The sequence below is a fragment of the Lynx canadensis genome, chromosome F1, assembly GCF_007474595.2.
Source record: "Lynx canadensis isolate LIC74 chromosome F1, mLynCan4.pri.v2, whole genome shotgun sequence".
NCBI classification, from domain to species: domain Eukaryota; kingdom Metazoa; phylum Chordata; class Mammalia; order Carnivora; family Felidae; genus Lynx; species Lynx canadensis.
Genome location: NC_044319.2, coordinates 63,986,034 through 64,003,620, shown reverse-complemented (window position 1 = coordinate 64,003,620; position 17,587 = coordinate 63,986,034). Strand labels below are relative to the sequence as shown.

Below are 17,587 nucleotides of genomic sequence, written 5' to 3'. Positions count from 1 at the left end.
GGCGCCCCCTCCCCCCTTTTTAAAAAAACATTGAAGCATAGTTGACGATATCGACTACAGTTGACTATAAAGCTAGTATCATTAGTTTCAGGTGTACTGTAAGTATAGTTATTGCCTGTCAACATACAAGGTTATCGCAATTTCTTGACTGTATTCCTTATGCTGTACTTTTCATGCCCGTGACTTGTTTATTTTATAACTGGAAGTTTGTACTTCCTGATCCCCTTTACCTACTTCACTCAGGCCCCTAGCCCCTTCCCAAACTGACCCCCTTCCCAAACTGACCGTCACCAGTTTTTTCCCTGTATTTATAAGTCTGCTTTTGTTGGTGGTGTTTTTTTGGATTCCACATATGGTGGAATCGCTTATATTCACAAGTAAGTGAAAGCATATGGTATTGATCTTCCTCTGCCTGACTTATTTCACTGAGCCTCATACCCCCTTGGTCCACCCCTGTTGTCGCGAAGGGCGAGATTTCATTCGTTTTTATGGCTGAGTAATATTTCCTTGTGTATATACGCCACATCTTCGTTATCCATTTGTCTATCAGTGGGCATTCAATTCTTTATCTTGGCTGTTGTAAATAATTCTTAATAAGCATGGAAATACATATATTTTTTTCAAATTAGTGTTTATACTTCCTTTGGGTAGATATCCAGAAGTGAAATAGTTGGCTCATAGGGTAGTTCTGTTCTTAATTTTTTGAGGAACCCCCATACTGTTTTCCAGAGTGGCTGCACCAGTTTGCATTCCCACCAACAGTGCGTGAAGGTTCCCTTTTCCGTGCATCCTCGCCAACGCGTGTTATTTCTTACTTTTTGACACTAGCCACTCGGGCCAGTGTGAGGTGGCATCTTACTGTGGTTTCGATTTGCTTTTCTCTGTTGATTAGTGATGTTGAGCATCTTTCCATGTGTCTATTGTCCATCTGTCTGTCTTCTTTGGAAAAGTGTCTATTTGGGTTCTCTGCCCATTTTTTAATCGCATTGATTGGGGGTTTTTGGTATCAAGTTGGAGGCGTCCTTTATTTTGTTATATTTTATTTATTTATTTATTTTAAGTAGGCTCCATGCCCAACGTGGGGCTTGGACTCATGACCCTGAGTTTAAGAGTCAAGTGCTCTACTGACTGAACCAGGCTGGCTCCCCTGCTGTAAAGTATTTTTATTTAAATTTTTTTAATGTTTATTTATTTTTGAGAGAGAGACAGACCTCAAGAAGGGGAAGGGGCAGAAGAGAGGGAGACACAGAATCTGAAGCAGGCTCCAGGCCCTGAGCTGTCAGCACAGAGCCCGACGCGGGGCTCGAACCCACAAGCCATGACTTCCGAGCTGAAGTCGGACGCTTAACCGGCTGAGCCACCCAGGCACCCACCACCCCCTGCTATAAAGTATTATTAAATGAAGGTATGTATTGTTCCTAGATGTAAATGCCATTGCACACCTAATAGACTACCATGTAGCGTAAACATAAATTTTATATGCACAGGGAAACCAAAAAATTCACTTGGTTTGCTTTATTGTGAGATTCACTTCACTGCGGTGTTCTGGAGATGTTCCTGCAATATCTCTGAGGTGTGCTTGCATTGAGGTCCAAAATGTTTTCATGACCTGTGATACTGTGATTTGTGAGAAATACGTATTGGGTCATTCATTTCTTGTATATATTTGGTCTTTGTTCATGGTTCCTGGCTCACAGCTCCCAACACCCTCGGAATTTTCTGAGTGAGTAGAGCAATGGAAGTATCTTTTGTTATAATATTTGGTCTCTAACGATCAAGATCTCAGGATCTAAAGATCTCTAAGGTTCAGTTCCTAAAGTCTCTTCAGAGCCTTAAAAGTGAAACGGGTGTCATGTTGATAACAAATCTTTCTTACCACAACTGGATTTATGTTAATGAGGTGGCTTTTGGACTGCACCTTAAGATGAGGGCTGGTTGCCAGGGGAACCGGCCACATCGTTAGCGGGTTGAAAATTTTAGTTCCACTTCCTGACCTCCCAGGAGGGGAGGGGGCTGGAGGTTGAATCAGTTACCAGTGGTCAATGAGTTCATCAATCATGCCTCGGTAACAAAATCTCCGTGAAAACCCAGAAGGAGGGGGTGGGTTGGGCGAGCTTCTGGGTTGGTGGCCACGTGGAGATTTGGGAGAATGGTGACCTCACAGAGCGCATGGAAGCTCCTCACCCTTTCTCCAGCCCGTGCCCTGTGTGTGCTTGGGCTATTCCTGGGTTATACCCTTTCATAATAAACGGGTAATCTGGTAAGTGAAGAGTTTCCTTGAATTCTGGGGGATGCTCTAGCAGATTAATTGAACCTGAGGAGAGGGTTGCTGGAACCTTAGCCTGGGGGTCAGTGGCCCTGATGACAACCTGCATTTGTGACTGGTATCTGAACAAGTGGTGGTGGGCAGGGGGAAAGCAGCCTGTGAGACTAAACATTTAACCTGTAGAAACGGATGCTACCTCCAGGTAAATGGTGTCAGGATGGAGTTGAATTATAGGACACCAAGCTGGTGTTGGAAAACCCCTTCTTTGTTCAGACACCCACCCCCTACCAAAGATACACAATGAAATTACAGAACCTTTTACTACCCGGAACAGAAGCTCTATAACCATTAGACAATTACTCCCCATCTCTCCTTTCCTTCAGCCCCCGGTAACCTAACCTACTCTATACCTCATATAAGTGGAAATACCCTTGCCCTTTTGTGTCTGGCTTATATCAAATAGCATAACGGCTTCAAGGCGTATCCATGTTAGAGGATGTATCAGAATTTCATCCTGGTTTTTTATGGCGAAATAAGACAATTTCAGAGATTCGCTTGTTTGCATATACTACATTTTCTTTATTCATTCATCTGTTTGCGGACACTGGAGTGTTTCCACCTTTTGCATATTGTGAATAATTTTGTGATGAAGGCTGGGGTACCTGTATCTGTTTGAGTCCTTGCCTTCAATTCCTTGGATATATACCTAGGATTGGAATTGCTGGGTCATTTGATAATTCTATAGTCAGCTTTTTGAGGAACCATGAAACTGTTCTCCATAGTGGCTACACCATTTTACGTTTGCACCAGCAATGCATAAAAGTTCCAGTGTATCTACATCTTTGCCAACATCTGTGTTGCGCGTGTGTTTTTTATATATAATAGTCATCCTCATGGATGTTAGGCAGTATCTCATTGTGGTTTGCTTTACATTTCTTTTTTTCCCCCTTTTTAAAAAAATTTCAAAAATATTTATTCATTTATGAGAGACGGAGAGTGTGAGCAGGGTAGGGGCAGAGAGAGAAGGAGACACATAACTGAAGCAGGCTCCAGGCTCTGAGCTGTCAGCACAGAGCCTGACACGGGACTTGAACTCACAAGCCGTGAGATCATGACCTGAGCCCAAGTTGGATGCTTAACCGACTGAGCCATCCAGGCGCCCCTTGCTTTACATGTCTTTAATGATTAGAGATATGAAGCTTCTTTTCATGTGCTCACTGGCTATTTGTGTATCTTCTTTGGAGAAATAGCTACTCAAGTCCCTTGCCCCTTTTAAAATTTGTTCGTTTGGGTTTTATTGTTGTTACTGAGTTATAGGAGTTCTTTATATATTCTAGATATTACTCTCCTATAAGATATATGATTTGCAAATATTTTCTTCCATTCTGTGACTGTGTCTTCCATTCACTTGATAGTGTCTTCTGAGGTACAAAAGTTTTAAATTTCTTTTTTTTTAATTTTTTTTTTTATTTTTTTTTTCAGTGTTTATTTATTTTTGGGACAGAGAGAGACAGAGCATGAACGGGGGAGGGGCAGAGAGAGAGGGAGACACAGAATCGGAAACAGGCTCCAGGCTCCGAGCCATCAGCCCAGAGCCTGACGCGGGGCTCGAACTCACGGACCGCGAGATCGTGACCTGGCTGAAGTCGGACGCTTAACCGACTGCGCCACCCAGGCACCCCAAAAAGTTTTAAATTTCGATGAAGGCCAATTCATCTGTTTTTTACTCTTGTTGCTTATGCTTTTGGTGTTATATTCAAAAATATAGTTGCCAAATCCATGTTATAAAGATTCCTTCCATGTTTTCTTCGAAGAGTGTTTTTAGTCTTAGCTCTTGTATTTAGGACTTTGATCTATATGAATTAATTTTTGTTCATGGAACGAGATAAGGGCCCAACTTCGTTCATTTGTATGTGGATGTCCAGCTTTCCCAGCATAATTTGTTGAAAAGACTGTCCTGTCCCTATTGACTGTTTTTGATATCCTTGTCAAAAATCAAGGGTTTATAACTAGGCTGTCTATTTTATTCCATTGGTCTGTCTTGTGCCTGTGTGGTACCATTTTTTATTACTATAGTTTTCTTGTAAGTTTTGAAACCAGGAAGTGTGAATCAAACAACTTTGTTTTTCTTTTTCAAGATTGTTTGTCCATTCAGGGTCCCTTGAGATTCCTATGAATACTAGGATGAGTTTTTTATTTCTGCAAAAAAACACTGTTGGGGTTTGGTAGGGGTTGCATTGAATCTGTAGATCATTTTGGATACTATTTTCATTTTATAGTATTAAGTCTTTCAATTCATGGACACAGAATGTTTTCCATTATTTTTGCCTTCTTTAATTTCATTGAGTAATGTATTATAATTTTCTGTGTTTAAGACTTTTGCCTCCTTGGTTAATTTTATTCCTAAGTATTTCGTTCTTTTTAATGCTATTGTAGATGGAATTGTTTTCACAATTTCCTGTTTGTATGGTTCATTGTTAGTGTATGAAAACAACTGTGTTTTGTGTGTTCATTTTGTTTACTGCAACTTTGCTTAACTCGTTTATTACCTCTAATAGGTTTTGTGTGCATGGAATCTTTAGGGTTTTCTATATGTAGGATCGTGTCATCTATGAACAGAGATAATTTTACTTCTTCCTTTCCAGTTTGGATGCTTTTATTTCTTTTTTCTTGCTTAATTGCTCTGGCTAGAATTTCTAATACTGTTTTGAATAGAAATGGTAAAAATAGGCATCCTTGTCTTCTCCCTTATCTTAGGGGGAAAGTGTTTAGTCTTTCATTATTGAGTATGATATTAGCTGTGGGTTTTTCATATATGTCCTATTGTGGACTGAATCACAGGTCTATGACTTATGATACAATCAGTCATTTTACTCGTTTCAGCAGAAGCCAGGGATAGAGATGGGGTTATCCAGGAAAGATCTGGGGAGGACCCTCTTGTCTGATGGCATGGGCCTCTGTGAATTGCAGGGGAGACCAACAAGGCTTTTGGGAATTTTATACCAGCAGAAATGCTGTCAACTTGACTGAAGGAGACAGAGACAGGACTAGATGAAGGAAGGCCATGGGATTTCTGGAATTCTACAGGACAGACCAGGAAAGTTATCCAGTTGCAAACATGTGTTATCCTTCCAGAAGAGGAAAAAATGAGCCACTCAAAAGTGGCTCAGGGGTTGGCAGGGCTGATCTTGCCACTATGGGCCATAGGGCACAGTTCAGGGGTCAGGGCTACTTTATCCTTAGTTCCAGAGGTGTGGGGCCACTGCTGAAGGTGGACAGGATGAACCTGGTGGTCCCAGAAGGCAGGGCCACCCAGGTGGATCCAAAGGACAGAGCATGGAGCCAAAGAGGATTACTCCCATGTCTTAAAATCCACTAGAATCTTCCCTGCTAGGTTTTAGACTTGCTTGGGACCTGTGACTCCGTTTCTTTCTTTTTTTTTAATTGAGGTTTAATTGCCATATAATTTTATTAGCTTCAGGTGTACAACATAATGATTCCATATTTGTATACAATGGAAAATAATCACCAGGATAAGTCTAGTTATCATTGGTCAACATACATGGTTACACATTTCTTTTTTCTTATGTCGAGAACTTTTAAGATTTACTCTTAGCAACTTTCAAATATGGAATACAGTATTATAGCTGTCGTTTCCATTATATACATTACCTCCCATGACTTATTTATTTTATGCCTGGATGTTTTTATCTTTTAAACCCCTTCACCCACTTCAACCTCCCCTCATGCCACTCTCCCTTCTGGCAACCTCTAATTTGTTATCTGTGTCCACGAGCTTGGGTTTTTTGTTGTTATTGTCATAATTTGATTTTTTTTTATTTTTAAAAATGTTTATTTATTTTTGAAGAGAGAGAGCGCAGGTGGGAGAGGGACAGGGAAAGAGAGGGAGACACAAAATCTGAAGCAGGCTCCAGGTTCTGAGCTGCCAGTGCAGAGCCCGACATGGGACTCAAACTCACACACTGCGAGGTAATGACCTGAGCTGAAGTTGGACGCTTAGCCTACTGAGCCACCCAGATGCCCCTATTTTCTTTTGTTTTTTAGCTTCCACATATAAGGGAAATCATAGCTACATGTTTGGTCCCTGATGGCATTATCCTAAATGAAATAAGTTAGACAGATAAAGACAAATTCCATATGATTTCACTTATATATGGAGCCTAAAAAAAAACAAATATGACTCCTTTCTTTTTTTTCTATTCCTCCCTTTGAAGTGAGCATGTCTATTCTTTGTTTGTCTCACCATTATATTAGGGAAGGATATAACTTGTCCAGTTTTACAGATTCACAGCTGGAGTTGATTTTTCCCCTCAGGATAAATCATACCTTGAGATTCCTTCACCTGATTTAGATGAGATTTAGATGAGATTTTGGACTGAGAGTTGATATTGGAATGGGTTAAGACTTTGGGGTTGTTGGGATGGAGTGAGCACATTTTACTTGTTAAAAGGACATGGATTTGGGGGATGCAGAAGGCAGAATGTCATAGGTTGAAATGTGTCCCCCCACCCCCAATTTGGAGATAATGTATTTATAATAAGGTCATATGGGTGGGCTCATTCAGTATGGCCCTTGTATAGAAGAGGAGATTAGAACACAGCCATGCACAGAGAGAGGACCATATAAAGACACAGGGAGAAGACAACCATCTACAAGCCAGAGAGAGGCCTCACAATAAACTGCCCTTGCTGACATCTTCACTGCAGACGTCTAACCTCCAGGATTATGAGGAAATACCTTTCCATTGTTTAAACCACCCAGTCTTTGGTACTTTGTTATGGCGGCCTTAGCAAACAAATACATGGCTTTTATTATGTTGAGGTAATTTCCTTGTAGTCCTAATTTGTTGATTGCTTTCAATCATGAAAAGGGTGTTGAATTTGGTCCATTTTTTTTCTGCATAAGTTCTGATGATTGTGTGGTTTTTCCCTTCTTCGTTCTATCATGTGTTCTATTACATTCATTGGTTTTTGTAGGTTGAACCATCCTTGCCTTCCAGGAATAAATCTGACTTGGTTGGATACATAATAATTATATATTCTTTCTGTACATTCTGTACTTTTATCAATGGGTGGTCCTGGTGAAAGACTGGAAGGTGGGAAGAAGGGAAAAATGTTTTTTTCATCTTGGCTTCTGATAATGTCCCCAGCAGTGGCAGTAATAATGGAAAAGGAATATGGCTCCAAGGTTCCTGGTCTAGCAGTGCAGTTCCTGCAGTCATTCCAGAAGTCTTGGCAGCGTGGTATTTGTGGGCTCTGACTCCAATGTTGGGAGCCACAGTAGTAGGGCAATTTAGGCTCCTAGATTCTTATGGTTTGGGTTGGAGTGTGGACTTTTGGCATCCTGTAATGGGCAGCACTGGTTCTGAATGAAAATTCCCCCAAGAGTGGTAATGGCTTCCCGGACTTGCTAAGTAACCTCATCTTCCCTGTTTTAGTCCTCAAACCCTTCTATCACTTTTGTATTCAGTTTCTTATGTTTCAGTTTCTAGGTTTTCGATATTTAACATGGTTTCAGTTTTTCTGATTGGATATTGACTGAAACACCTACTATTTTTAGCTTGCTAATTTTTTCCCTAATCAGTTGTGGTTGTTGAATTTTATCAGAACTATTTTTTCGAATCTGTCAAGACTATTATAGCTTTTTCCTCCCCTTTAATGTTTCTAAACAGTAAATTACAATCGAAGATTTCTTAAATCATTCTTGCATTCTGGGGATAAACTCTGCTTGGTTGCATTTTTTGTTCTTTTAGAGCACTGCTTGGTTCAATTCATTAAAATTTATTTTTTATTTTTTTATTTTTTATTTTTTATTTTTTTATTTAAAAAAAAATTTTTTTTTTCAATGTTTATTTATTTTTGGGACAGAGAGAGACAGAGCATGAATGGGCGAGGGGCAGAGAGAGAGGGAGACACAGAATCAGAAACAGGCTCCAGGCTCTGAGCCATCAGCCCAGAGCCCGACGCGGGGCTCGAACTCCCGGACCGCGAGATCGTGACCTGGCTGAAGTCGGACGCTTAACCGACTGCGCCACCCAGGCGCCCCCAATTCATTAAAATTTAAATTAAGATTTTTTTTATTCTTAATTTCTGAATTAAGATTTCTAAGATTCATATTTATAAGTGAGATTATCAGGAGCTGACAATTTTTTCCTTTGAAAGTCCAGATAGTGAATATTTTACATTGTGCAACCAGTCTCCACTGCAGCTATTCAACTTGGCTGTTGTAACAGCCACAGTCAATACATAAGCAGATGATCACGGTGTGTGTTCCAATAAAACTTTATTGATAAACACTGGGTTGAATTTCATATAATTTTTGCATGTTACCAGTATTATTCTTTTGCGTTTTTTCAATCTTTGAAAATGGTAGACTATTCTTAGGCCATAGGTCATGTAAAAACATCTGAAAGGCTGGATTTGTCCACAGGCTGATCCCTGCCCTATTTTTTTCTTTTTGGAGAATCATCTTCATCTAGTTTGGAATCAGTGTTGCATTAATGGTGTTCAATGAACTTTGAAGTTTCGACGCTTCAGAGCAGTTAAAATTACATGGAAAGTATCCTTTCACCGAGGGCGGTAGAACTAGTTCATAAGGCCACGTGGGCTTGGCACGTTTTGGGGAATTAGATTATTGAATGTCTTTTCCGATTTTTCTCTACTCACAGACTTTCTTTTTTTTTATTTTTTATTTCAAAAAATTTTTAAGTTTATGTATTTATTTTGAGAGAGAGACAGAGAGAACGAGCAAAGAAGGAGAGAGAATCCCAAGCAGGCTCCAAGCTGTCAGCGCGGAGCCTGAGGCAGGTGTCGAACCCATGAATTGTGAGATCGTGACCTGAGTCGAAACCGAGAGTCGGATGTTTAACCGACTGAGCCACCCAGGCACCCTCTACTTATAAACTTTCAACTTATGAACTCCTACAGATATAAAGCTACACACCAGCAATCTACTGGTTCCTCCTGCCACCGGTATCATATTTGTGTTTGGAAAGACCACTCTGTCTATGGTGTAGAGAATGGATTAGGCTGGGACAAGTGTGAATGTTGGAGGGAAAGCGCTGTTGTCCAGGAAGAGATGATGGGGACCAAGATGGCAGCAGCACCTGGTAGATGAAAGGGGTTAGACAGACTGCAGAAACACTTAGGAGGTGTGTTAGGGGCTTTCAAGACCACTTCCACGTTCACTGATGCACTAAGAGGAGGACTTACAGGGCCTTTGTCAGGCCACAGAGTCTTGCCTGTATCTTTGCTACACGCTTGGTGTCTTCTCTTGAGAAACAAAACCAAGGAAGACACAGAAGGAGTCCGTGCATTATCGGATAGTTTGTGTTCACCTGCTGGCACGGAGGAGGTAGTCTCCTTTCGTAGGCACTGGCAAAGTCAAATTTATGCCCAACAAATCGTTTATTAATGGAAATTTACAAGGGGGCTATATGTTTAGCTTTGAGTGGGAGGTTTTAGGAGCCTGCACAAAGAGGGACCCTCAGACTGATCCTTGAAGCATGAAATAGCTAGGGATGGAAAGGGGCGAAGGCATACCCCAGGCAGATAACACAGCGTCGGCAAAGGTGTGGAGCAGGAAAGGGTCTGGTGGGTTCATGGACTCGCGTACTTCCGTGTGACTGGAGCCGAGGGAGAAAGCAGGAGGAAGGCCTGGAAGTTCTGATGGGTCAGATTGCTCAGGAGTCTGGTCCCACAAGAAAAATTTTTCAGCAGAAAAACAAAGGACAAGGCCAGTGTTTTGGAGATTGCTCATTGTGTGGTGAAAGCCCAGGTAATAGCGATAAAGGACTGAGTGATAGGGAATGATCTGGAAGAGTGGGCACCGGGAGGGAGGGTGTGTTGAGAGCTGGGCAGCGTGAGGGGACATGGTTGAGTTGCCCTTGACAAGACCTAGTGACTTTTGGATGTAGGGGCTCTGGAGTCAAGAATGCACGTTTTCTTCCTTGGGAAGCTGCGGGCTGGGGAGGCAGCGAGCACAGTGGTTCCGCAAACGGCCCCGGGACCTGGCGGGCCACGAGTGGCATCCTGGTTTCAATATTAACTTGGACGAGCTTAGCCTTTCTGTGACTCCGTTTCTTCCTTTGTGAAATGGAGGAGGGTTGCATCCACTTCAGGGAGTCGATGAGTTTCAGCGTTTCTTGTGGGCTGTAAACGAGTTAGTACACATAAAACAGCAGGGTGGGAAATGACATACAGTAGGTACTAATCCATGTTAGCCATTATGATTATGGCGGGTCATGAAAGTTTAAAGGTACACAGCTCGGTTTTTTAAATACTTAAAAAAAATTTTTTTTAATGTTTTTGTTTATTTGGAGAGAGAGGGAGAGAGAGAGCGAGCGAGCAGAGGAGGGGCAGAGAGAGAGAGAGAATCCCAAGCAGGCCCTGGGCATCAGGGCAGAGCCCGACGCGGGGCTCATACTCACAAACCGTGAGACCATGACCTGAGCAGAAATCAAGGGCCGGTCACTTAACTGACTGAGCCACCCAGACTCCCTGGTACACAGCTGTTTTTCAACTATTAAATAGTGTCGCACAATTCTTCCTTCTTCCTCTGTTTCTGTTTTTCTTCTGATATTAATAGTGGAAATTCGTACTCTATTTCTCTCGGTTTGCGACAACTCAGCAGAAGTGCTTATGACCTGGATCCCTTGTTTGCTGTGAAACCAGCCCTACCCAAAATGCAGACGGAGAGCTCCACGCAAGATTCTTTAATGGGTGTTCCCAGTAGAGGGGTTGAGTGGTTATCCACACAATGGAGTTAATACATGAATACATTTACTTGGAGCTGCTCTTGGTGACTTTAAAATACGATTATATGTACGCAGTCATTCAACAAATATTTTGTCATCCCCCTATGAAGGGTCAAGCAAAGTGCTGGGTGTTGGGAGTCCAGAGCTGGGTATAGGAAGGCAGCATGGTACGAGAGCAAGTACGTGGCCCTTGGTGACAGGAAGTCTTGACTTCAAGTCCTGTCTTCCCAAGCTGACTGATTTTGCTAAGTATTTATTCCCTCTGTCTTAACGGAGACTAGAAGAACTAATTTCTAATGTTTATCATTTTTAAGAGAGAGAGAGAGAGAGAGAGTGGGGGTGGGGGGAGCAGAGAGAGAAGAAGACACAGAATCCGAAGCAGGTTCCAGGCTCTGAGCTGTCAGCATAGAGCCTGACACGGGGCTCGAACTCACGAACCGCGAGATCATGACCTGAACCAAAGTCGGACGCTCAATCGACTGAGCCACCCAGGTGCCCCTAGAAGAACTAACTTCTACTCTACAGGGTTGTTGTGAATTTTGGATGAGGTATAAAGCATCTAGTGTAGCAGCTGATACACAAACTAAACCCTTAATGAACTGTCCCCGTCTCTGGCCCTCAGGAGTTCTCTGTTTGCATTATTATTATTATTCGGACCAGCCCCGTTCTGTCGTCTGGCTGGGGAGCTGGAGGCAGAGGAGGGCAGCGTGGTAAGCAAAATGATGGAAGGAACAAGCATTGATGTGGGAGGGCTGAGAGTTAAGAGTTTGGCACACAACACTAATTTAGCACAATATCGGCTACATTTGTGCTACAAGAACCCTGTTGTACAGAGTTGGCATCTGATGGAGGTGTTGGGCCTATAAGAACAATTTGCAGGCACATTCTTACAGGGCAGCCTCATTTAGTCCCTACATCAACCCTACGTGGTAGGAGCTGTTATTAGCCCCATTTTACAAGCAGGGAAACTGAGGCCCAGAGAGGTGAGCCTAAATTGCCCGACGTCTCAGAACCAAGAAACCAGGATGTCGGCGCAGGCGCTCCAGCATCGAAGCCTGCATTTTGGGACCAGTCGATACCCTTCTTCCTTCTGTCTCCTTCTTCAAACTTCATTTTACAGCCAGTAGAGACTGTCACTAATGATTCTGCAAAAAAATTACTCAAATCAAGGAAAACTCAGGGAAAAGTCAAGCAGAAGAAAAGTAATGCATCTGGAAGAAAATATGGCCCAGCCATTTCTTTTCTCCGGGCTGAATCTGAGAAATGCCAGACAGGTCGGTCGCCTTTCCTTTGCCCGTTTTCCAAAGTGGCCCAGTCAAGTTCTTCTCGTGTGGGCTGTGTAGTTTAGAGCATTCTATAGCTTTTTTGAAAACATCCCGTTTTAAATCGGCTTTACTTTCTTTTTCTGAAAGGCATTCCCTGCATTGTTTCTCAAGTTCTCTACAGAAAAGGCCCACGTGGACCCACAAGCCCCTGGGGAGGTGCTGCCTTACCTGCTCTTGCCACTAGGGGGCCCTGCCTCTGAGATTTCAATTTCTTTTTGAGAGAGAGAGAGAGAGAGAGAGAGCACAAGCAGGGGAGGGGCAGAGAGAGAAGGAGACAGAGGATCTGAAGTGGGCTCTGTGCTGATGGCAGAGAGCCCAATGTGGGGCTCGAATTCACGAGCTGGGAGATCATGGCCTGAGTCGACCTCAGATGTCCATCCGACTGAGCCACCCAGGGGCCCCGAGATTTCAATTTCAACACCCATTTGGGAAAGCTGGCCCATCTGGGCGTGATACGAGATTCCGTTCCATCGAAGGAATAGTTGCATAGACCCGTCGGTCACAATCTAGTTCGTCTTAAATCTGTGGAAATGAAGATCACCCCCATTTTACAGAAGGGGAATCTGAACACCGAGCCCTGAAGGGATGGGGTGAGTAGCTTCCATCTTCATAAATCGGACGATACACAGGAAGGAAAGAGTGAGAGACAGGAGCTCGGTGGTCCTCAGTCCCAAAGGCCACGTCAAGAATTCCCGGTGTGTTCTCACTGGAGACCCAAGGGACTCTGGCCTCTGGCTCTTTTCCTTCTTCCTCACTCGCCAGGGGGGCTCTAGGACACTAGCAATTTGACTGGCTGAGCGCACCAGGGAGAGGCGGGGCGGGTTAGAGAAGGGCGACATTCAGGAGGGGTCCCTCAACTCAGGTGAAGGTGAGACATGCTTCTATTTTAGGGTCTGTTGAATGTCACTTTGGGGCTTCTCCATCCTTAGGACAAGTCTCTTTATTTCTTCCTTCACGTGTCTCCCTAGGGTGACTGCCTCTCACCTCACACCTGGCTCACTGCTTCAGTTCATGTGTACGTTGGTCTAACTCTGAAAGTCTCCCCCCCACCCCCATGGCCGTGCCCTGACGTCTGCCTTCTGACATTTAACGCTTGCCATGATCGGATGCCGCCACGCGTATTGGCTTCCGTCTATCCACACTTGCAACGTGTACCTTCCATTTGAGCTGGCTGGTCATTTTCAATTCTATTCAGTCGCATTTATTCACATCAGGGCCCAAGGCATGGTGTTTGGGGCGGTGGATGCACGAGTGACTGACACTCTCATCTCTCGTGGTCACTCTTTAATGTCATGACGTCATGGATCCTGCCCTTAAGCGTATACAGTGTGGAGGGAAACAAATAATGACGTATGCTGTGGGGCAGAAAGAACTGAGGACCAAGGGGGGAAAGGAGTTTTAAAAAGCCATGATTAATTTGACTGGAGATCGTTTCGATGGTTGGGTTGTACTCAGTTCTCCTAAAGTGCCAGAAATATAGCCAGTCAACTCCTTTTGGCCAGTAGGATACTGGGTATGGTCTCTTCTTGCTGACGCTGCTTGGAATAGGTGTTAGTCTGGCTCTGCAGAGAAACGGAACCAACAGGAAAGCGATATATACAACAAGGAGCTGGCTTGAGTGGTGATGAAGACTGAGAAATCCCCAGGCCTGCAGTCAGCCAGCTGGAGAGCTGATGGTGAAAGCTCCAGTCCGAATCCAAATCCCAGGGCAGGAGCACTGATGTCCCAGCTCCAAGACGGTCAGGCAGAGCGAACGAATTCTCCTTTCCTCTGCCTTCTTCTTCTACCCAGGCTCTTGATGGGTTTGGTGATGGGCGCCCGTACTGGAGTGGGGATTAACCTACTTTACTCGGTCTACCAATCCAAATGTTAATCTCATCCAGGAACACCCTCGTGGATACCCCTAGAATAATGTTAATATGTGGGCACTCAAGCGCCCAGTCACGTGGAAAGCTTGGCTAGAAAGAAAAGCTGAAGAGGCTTCTGAAGTACAGCCTGAAGAAATATGCCCCGACCACCTCGTCCCTACAGAAAGACCACTTTCCAACACTCCATTTGGAGGGTGCGTCTGCACAGTGGAGAGCTACCCCTCCAATGGCTTCCCAGGCGACACCGTCACATGTGGTTGGTTGGGCTGGTCCAGCCAGCTGTCCCCTGCACAAAAGTTCCCGGGCAGAGGGGCAAGCGGAGGCTGAAATGCAGCCCACCCTCTGCTTGTCAAGCCACACACTTGGGAGGGGCTGTATCCGCCTCCGGAAAAGGGGGTTTTTGCCTAATTTGCCCAAGGTGCTGTGTGGACCGTGGAGGCCGTGCACCGGGGCCCCTCCCGGTCACTGAGCGTGGTCAGGGCGTCCCAGGCGGTGCGCGAAACATCAATCCTTTCTACATATGGGGTTGCTGGGAAGGGTCATCACCTCCAGTCACGAAAAGTCCCGTATTGGGGTGATGGTTTGCTATCTCCAGGTAAGATCCGAACGGAGGGAGTCTGGGTCTGGGGCATCTGCTGGAACACATGATGTGGGAAGCTCAGTGTCCGTAGAGTGAATGCTGTCCAGGAGCCTAGATCACATTTTCATAGGTTGAAGTCCCAGGAGGTTTGCCGTCCTGAGTGCTGGTCTTCCCCATCTGCGTACGAGGAGACGGAGCGACAGGTTAACCGTGAGCTGTCGCTGGGGAACCCCAGCCCCGGGCGGCACCCAGGACGGTTCTGTAGAGGGCACAGGGAGGTGCCTCCGTTTCCCTGGTGCTGGCGGAATCTGGGCCAGCAGGGCTCTGCCCTTTGCTGGGTCCCTTGCCTCTGCTCCAGTCTCCCTCTCGGAAGCCCTTGTGCAATCAAGTGCGTGGCCCACACAAAAGCAGCAGGCGGGAATGGGGGTATTCGCTCTGATTTTGATCGTAGGCTCAAACTACCAGTATTCCTGGTTCGCAGCGGAGCGCCAGCTCCTTCTGAACCCCCATAATTGCACCTCACACAGCGGAGGGTCACTGCCACTAGCGTCCTGTGGTCTGATGGCAGGGGGCTCTGCAGGCAACCTTCCCACCGGCTGGCGGAGTCTTAGCCTTGGGGGTAGGGCTTGGGCTTGGGGCTGGCGGCTTCGCCACCGGGGGTTCCCAGGACTCCCTCCTTCCTGCTCCTGAGCACTGAGGAAGAAGAGGTCCTTCTGTCTCATTCTCCAGGACACGGGCTTATCTTTACACCCCAACTGACCCGTGCACGGAGTTCTCTTGCAAACTCCCAGACGCCCTACCGGTTCAGCGCTTAATTCTTACTCCCGATCCACTGTAGCCAATTTCCTAATATTTCCTCCCGCTCTTGATTTGTTCTCATTGCCTCACTCTTCTCCCTTTCCCCTAGACTCCCCGGGTTCATACGGATCTCTTACGATGATTTTGCCCAGCTGCTCAACAGGCACACTAACAAAACATTTGAATCGCCAAGAGACCTCTAATCTGTCCTTCTGACTATAGCGAAAAAGGATCCTCAGACAGTGACATCCCCCAGACTGGAAGTCCTGTCACAGCACAGGACCTACCTCTCCTCTTTGTGTGTTCCGGAGCAGGACACTGAGGCCCGGCGCCCTGTGAGTGTCACTGCTCCGTCGCAGATTGTTGTACGGGTTGCATACTGTAAAAGTCCACCGGATGTAGGGAATGTGGAACTGAAATTCAGCCTGTGTTCTACTTGCCGGTCTGGGTGACTGGTGTGGGTCTGTGTCTGTCCAGAGGGGGGCACCTGGTTTCTCTAATTTTTACCCTGTGAGCTGGCATGGCCCCAGGCCCTCTAGAGGCTGGCGTTTTCACACCAGAGTTCAGAGGCTTCTGCATGTACACGCAGGCCAGCTGTCGGATGGCCGTGGACCTGGGGAGCAGGACTTATGCGTGAGATACCTGCAGACCAAGGCCCTGGGCACTTAGTCTCGGCAAGTACAGAGAAGGGGACCGAGGGAACCCGCTGGCCCCTGGTGGGGTGGGCAGGGTACAGCAGAGTGGCCGGAGCACGGGACCACAGAAATAAAAACACAACAAGGATTCACCTTCTCAGACTGCAGTGTGGAATAAATCCCGTTCACGGGCTCCTCCTTGGCGGGGCGCTCCTGTAAAACACCCTTCTTCCCCTCAGGGAGGGGCCCAGGCGGGAACCTCTCGAGTTCCCCTTCCTGCTTCTGCCCCCCCCCCCGCTCCCATGTCGCTAGTCAGCCACCCCCAACCCCCAACCCCCGCACGGCCCCCAACCCCCGCCTCAGCTCTGGTTCCATCCAGCGTCGGAGAGGGTCAGGGTCGGGTATGGGGAGGTGAGGGAGGGGCAGGCGGGTGAATGGCCAATGGGAGGAGGGGCTGTGCTGCAGCCAGAACAGGAAGTTGAGTTCAAGGGGACCTTTCAGTTCTGTGCCCTTGGAGGCCCCTTAGCCCCCTGTTCCTGTGCCAGTGGCCACCCAGTAGCCCTCACCTCACACCAGGTCCCCCATGGAAGGTGCGCCTTCCCTAAGGAAGCCTCTGGCCTCACCCACAGCCAGGCCCCCATGCGGAAGCTGATGGCCTCCAGCCCTGGAGGCCGCCATGGGGTGACAGTTGGCCATGTTCCTGTCCTCGTAGAGGGGCTCCTGGCATCATTTTCCCGACATGACGATTCTTGGTTGGAGACTCCAGATCCTTGGCCTGTTGTTCCCCGGCTCCTGGGGGTGTGGCGGGGGGGGGAGTGGCCCATGAGTAGTATCAGCTCACCTTGGACTGGGGGATTTCATCATAGATTCTGCCCTCTGCTGGTGGGGCATCTCTCGTGACCATGACGTAAGCGTATATCGTTTTCCTAGAGATGGCATCTGTGTCACAAATAAACAGAGGAGCGCAGGGTGTGACAGGTGGCTGGAGTCTAGAGATGAGCTATTGTAACGTTCTCTTTTTCGGATAAAGAAATAAAGCCCTAAAGGGTCAAATGGCTCCCACTGTCCCGAGACGGATGCTCGGGTCCTTGGACTGCCTCTCTGTCTTCTGGGGATTTCATGTGTTGTGGGAGGCACTGGCCCGGGGCCTCCCTCACCCAGGGCTCCGTGGGGACCCTGCCTGCTCTAGGGTCCACATTAGGCTGACGACATTCTCCCAGCCCCGAGTGGGCCGGCAGAGGACCTCCTCCTCCCAGGGCGTCTCTGGTACTTCGTGGCTGGGCAATTGCCTCTTCCCGTGAGGTCTTGGTTCTTCAACCAGATTGATTCTCTCTAGTTA

The 17,587-nt window shown here is 46.2% G+C and overlaps 1 protein-coding gene and 1 long non-coding RNA gene across 2 annotated transcripts in view; one reads left to right on the top strand and one right to left on the bottom strand.

The window, feature by feature from the left end:
* Positions 1-1,305: 1,305 nt before the first annotated feature.
* On the top strand, positions 1,306-16,401 carry LOC115504749. Its single transcript, XR_003965785.1, has 2 exons — positions 1,306-1,405; positions 15,723-16,401. It is a non-coding gene; the product is annotated as an uncharacterized LOC115504749 (long non-coding RNA).
* The window catches only part of CD84 (CD84 molecule), a 24,708-nt gene continuing 20,677 nt past the window's right edge, over positions 13,557-17,587 (bottom strand). Inside the window, exons 6-8 of the mRNA XM_030301862.1 lie at positions 17,090-17,187; positions 16,402-16,461; positions 13,557-14,992 (exon numbers count right to left, since the gene is read on the bottom strand). Of these exons, the coding sequence (XP_030157722.1) occupies positions 14,927-14,992; positions 16,402-16,461; positions 17,090-17,187 (224 nt within the window). The 3' untranslated portion in view covers positions 13,557-14,926. The remainder of the gene's footprint in view (positions 14,993-16,401; positions 16,462-17,089; positions 17,188-17,587) is intronic.